This window comes from Lolium rigidum, chromosome 1 (genome assembly GCF_022539505.1).
Source record: "Lolium rigidum isolate FL_2022 chromosome 1, APGP_CSIRO_Lrig_0.1, whole genome shotgun sequence".
Lineage (NCBI taxonomy): Eukaryota > Viridiplantae > Streptophyta > Magnoliopsida > Poales > Poaceae > Lolium > Lolium rigidum.
Genome location: NC_061508.1, coordinates 9,183,199 through 9,187,355, shown reverse-complemented (window position 1 = coordinate 9,187,355; position 4,157 = coordinate 9,183,199). Strand labels below are relative to the sequence as shown.

General features: G+C 50.2%; 1 protein-coding gene across 1 annotated transcript; it reads right to left on the bottom strand.

Annotated features, from left to right (window-relative positions):
- Positions 1–2,732: 2,732 nt before the first annotated feature.
- Positions 2,733–3,533, bottom strand: LOC124667114 (uncharacterized protein At4g22758-like). Its single transcript, XM_047204445.1, has 2 exons — positions 3,221–3,533; positions 2,733–3,125 (listed from the first exon to the last, which is right to left on the bottom strand). Exons 1-2 carry the CDS (start codon positions 3,531–3,533, stop codon positions 3,055–3,057), a joined length of 384 nt encoding a protein of 127 aa, XP_047060401.1. The 3' UTR covers positions 2,733–3,054.
- Between the last annotated feature and the right edge of the window lie 624 nt (positions 3,534–4,157).

Below are 4,157 nucleotides of genomic sequence, written 5' to 3'. Positions count from 1 at the left end.
TTCTTTCAAGTTGGTTCTCAACTTCAGCCTTATAGATTTTAAAGAAATCAAGAGCCTCATCTTTAGTTTTCAGGAGATACACATAACAGTACCTAGTGGAATCATCAATCAAAGTCATGAAATATTTATTTCCACCTCTTGTCAACTCACCATTCATCTCACATAGATCTGAATGTATGAGCTCTAGTGGTGCCAAGTTTCTTTCCTTCGCAGGCTTGTGAGGCTTGCGAGGCTGCTTTGCTTGCACACAAGCATGGCACTTAGAGCCTTTGACAAAGGTGAATTTCGGAATTAAACTCATATCGGCAAGCCGCGTCATACAACCAAAATTAACATGACAAAGTCGTGAATGCCAAACATTAGTTTCATTAACACTAGTGCTTACATGGTTCACAACATTATCACAGAAGTCTTCTAGAGAGAAGCGCAACATTCCCTCACATTCATATCCCTTTCCAACAAAAGTTCCATACTTAGACAGTACAACTTTATTGGACTCAAACACCAACTTAAACCCATCTTTCATAAGACGGGAGCCACTAACGAGATTCTTCTTGATAGAAGGGACATGCAGCACGTTCTTCAGTTGCACGATCTTTCCCGAAGTAAACTTTAGATCTCCGTGCCAACACCACGAACAATAGCATGTAACCCATTCCCCATCATTACTGAGGAACCTCGGGCCTGATAAGAGGTAAACATGGAGATGTCAGCACACACATGAACATTAGCACCAGTATCAACCCACCATTCAGTGGGCTGAAACACCGAAAGAACAGTAGGTAATATATTACCATACCACCGTAGTTCCTTCCTCCGTGTTGCCAATGACCATGCTTACAGAATTTGAGTTACGTCCAGACTTGACATTTCTTTCCTTTGCGTTGTGGACAACGATTAGCCCAATGGCCAGTCTCGCCACACACCCGAGCAAGGATCTTTCTTCTCCGTTTTCCCCTTCTTCTTGAAGTTGGTAGTCCGGGAGACTCCTTGTTCTTTCCTTTGGACTTGTGGGCATTTTTCCGCACCATATTGGCGGCGAACGTCCCTCGGTTCCTCCGAGTGTGTTTGTCTTTTGCCCTCGCCTTCTCCTCAACATCCAGAGAGCCCATGATATTCTCAACAGAAAATTCATGCCTCTGATGTTTCAGAGAAGTGGCAAAGTTCCTCCATGAAGGGGGAAGCTTAGCGACAATGCATCCTGCGACAAACTTGTCCGGTAGCACACACTTGAGGAGCTCAAGTTCCTTTGCCATGATCTGTATCTCATGATCCTGTTCTACTACAGATCGGTTCTCAACCATTCTGTAGTCATTGAACTGCTCCATAGCATACAGTTCACCTCCGGCATCGGCAACACCAAACTTAGCGTCCGAGTGCATCCCACAGTTCCTTCCCATTTCGTATGTGCGAGATAAGCATCAACCAACTTGTCTCCAAGCACACTTAGGACGGCACCCACAAAGATTACGGTGGCATCCCCGAACGCTTTATCCTCTTCAGGAGTAAGCGGACCTCTGGGAATACCTTCCGCAACTCGGTGCACGCCCATAGCAGTGAGCCACAAGAGGGTCTTATTCTGCCATCTCTTGAAATGAGATCCCGTAAACGGGCTCGGTTTAAGCGCAGCAGCAAAACCAGACGGTGAAAATTGCCTAAGCACATAAGGTTTTTGGATTGTTGGATTATTAGGCAATTTCCGTATGAGATTAATTACCGAAAGCAACATTACAGATGCACAAGCATACTTAACCACACACATCAGACTAAGCACATGCATCAGATCTGAACATGGAACAAGTAGCAGTGCAAGGTAGGAGAGGAAAAGCACGTACATCGCGACCGGGAAGGTCGCACCAGCAGCAGCACCACCACCACCATGGGTATTGTTGATGTCGCCCATGGTGTAGTCGGATCTGTCGATGAAGCAGCCGATCCGTCGAAGAAGAGCACGAACAGTAGCGAGCAGTCGCGCCGAGACGCTCCCCAAAAACCTTATCGCCCGTCTCCCGATGCAGGATCTCAACGGACGGAGTTTCGGAGGCCTGCTCTCCCGGACGACTGTGCACGCAACCGCCGGGATGGGGAAGACTAGAGAGTAGCGCAGCAAAAGGAACTTCGCGAGAGAGATGGACTAGAGAGTTCTGAGAACTGTATGTATCTCTAGATCTGATCTGTCTCCTGGTATAGCCTGGGAAGCCGACCCGACCGCGTTGTCACGCGTAGGAAGCCAGGGACACGCGGCGAGCATGCACATGCAGGCCGACACGTACCCAACACAGTTGGTGCACCAAGCAAAAATTTAGGCTTCCTTGAGTGTGTCTCGAACTCGAGTCACGTGACGTGACGTGACGTGGAGGCGGGGCGGGCGGAGGAGGAGGAGTGCGCGAGGGCTCCTTCTATTCTCACTCACTTGGAATGACTAAAACAGCAGCTCTTATATACCACTCCAACTCTCTTCCAACTAGCATGTGGGACTAAACTTTGTCCCCCAAAGCTGTCCCAAGCTGCCAACGTGATGGGCCTTGAGATTTCAGGAATTGTAGACTACATGGGCTGCCTTACTGGGCTGCAGCCAATCTACATTCAACAAAAAGTTACCAGTTGATATTTTAACTGAGTTGCAAGAGGATTGCAACTAAATTTTTTTTAACTACAAGTAAGGATGTAATAAAAATAATACTTCAAATCGCTAATTTTGCTTCATGATTCATGCTAATCATGAGTTGGAATCACGAGTGCTAACTGAGATTTAATTTAATGACGGACCAATCGACAAATACAATTTCTTTTTTTTGAGATGATCGACAAATACAATTAGTCACATCGTTTCTCCTCTCATCTTTTTTTTTATTCTCTTCGCAGCCTCTTTGCTGTACGGTGCTGCAGGCCTGCGTAAACCATGCTGGAGCGCGCGAAACGTATCTCCTCTACCTCTGACCAACGTGAGAGGACGCCGAACACGTACAGTACATCAATTCCTTGGGCCTTGGCCGAACTCTACGTGGAGGCGGAGGCGGTGCGGAGAGGACAGCATGCATCGGGGGTAATCACTCAGAATCTTCTGGCGCAGAGGAAGAAGTTGCGAGACCCCAGATCCAGCACCTTCTCGTCGGGGTTGAGAGCTGCAGAAGAAGGAAGAATCCACCGTCACCGATCCATGCTCAAACAGATACAGATACAGATTACGAGCTTCAGGAAGCGAAGGAGGACATCTTACCGTCGAGGGAGTACTTGGAGAGATGCAGCTCGAACCGTGCGGCCGCGTCGACGTCGTTGGCGTCGGCGTCGGCGGGGAGCGGCGGCCTGCGTCCCTCGACGACGTAGGCGGCGACTGCGGCGCGCGCGAGGTCGGCCACGGTGGCGTCGGCGCCCAGCACGACGTGCACCGGCCACAGGCTCCGCTCCACCGTCACGTTCACCAGCAGCCGCGTCAGCCGCGGCGCTGGCTTCTCCGACAGCACCACCAGCGGGTGGCCCAGCAGCGCCGCGGCGCCCGTTCCGGCCGGCGCGTGCACCACGGAGCTCCTCATGGCGACAGCGAAGGGTGAAAGGAGACGATGGATCGATAGATGCTAGCTAGCTACCCTCTAGTCCACTAGTACGTTTGCTACGCCGGCGCCGCGTCCTGTCGATGTTTCTGCACTGACAGCCATACATATATAATATACAGGCCCGTGCGTGCTCGTGGACAAAATCGATATGGTTTTGATCGCGAGATGCATGGAGACGAATGAACGGGGTGCAGGTGGAGCCATGAGCGAGGCGGCACGTACGCACAATACGAAGCCACGAATGGAGGGATTACGCCATGACGGGGACGGCGCTGCGTTCAACCGGGGGAGGCGATGCCTGCTGCTCATGGTCTGCCGTGCTTGGTCTTTGCTACTTCTTCAGTTCTAGAATTAGGTGGAATGGAACGTGAAGGTTCCGCACAACAAAGCTCATGTTTTCCGTTGTATAGAATGATCGGAACAAAGTGATTTTCTGGAAGGGAATATACCTTTTAAGATGGGGAATGCACTCGTTCGACCAAATTGGTCTGGTGAAACACGCCTCGCTAAGCATCACCGCAACAAATGGAAAAAAAAAAAGAAACACTATTTTCTCACCCGTCGCTCTCCTTCTCGCTCTCGGCTCCGTCGCGGCTCCTCTCC

Bases quoted from the DNA above. Each gene is read 5' to 3' on its own strand.
- LOC124667114 (XM_047204445.1), bottom strand. From the start codon at position 3,533: ATGAGGAGCTCCGTGGTGCACGCGCCGGCCGGAACGGGCGCCGCGGCG. The intron at 3,126-3,220 runs GTAAGATGTCCT...CTTCTTCTGCAG, and splicing joins CTCCAAGTACTCCCTCGACG to CTCTCAACCCCGACGAGAAG.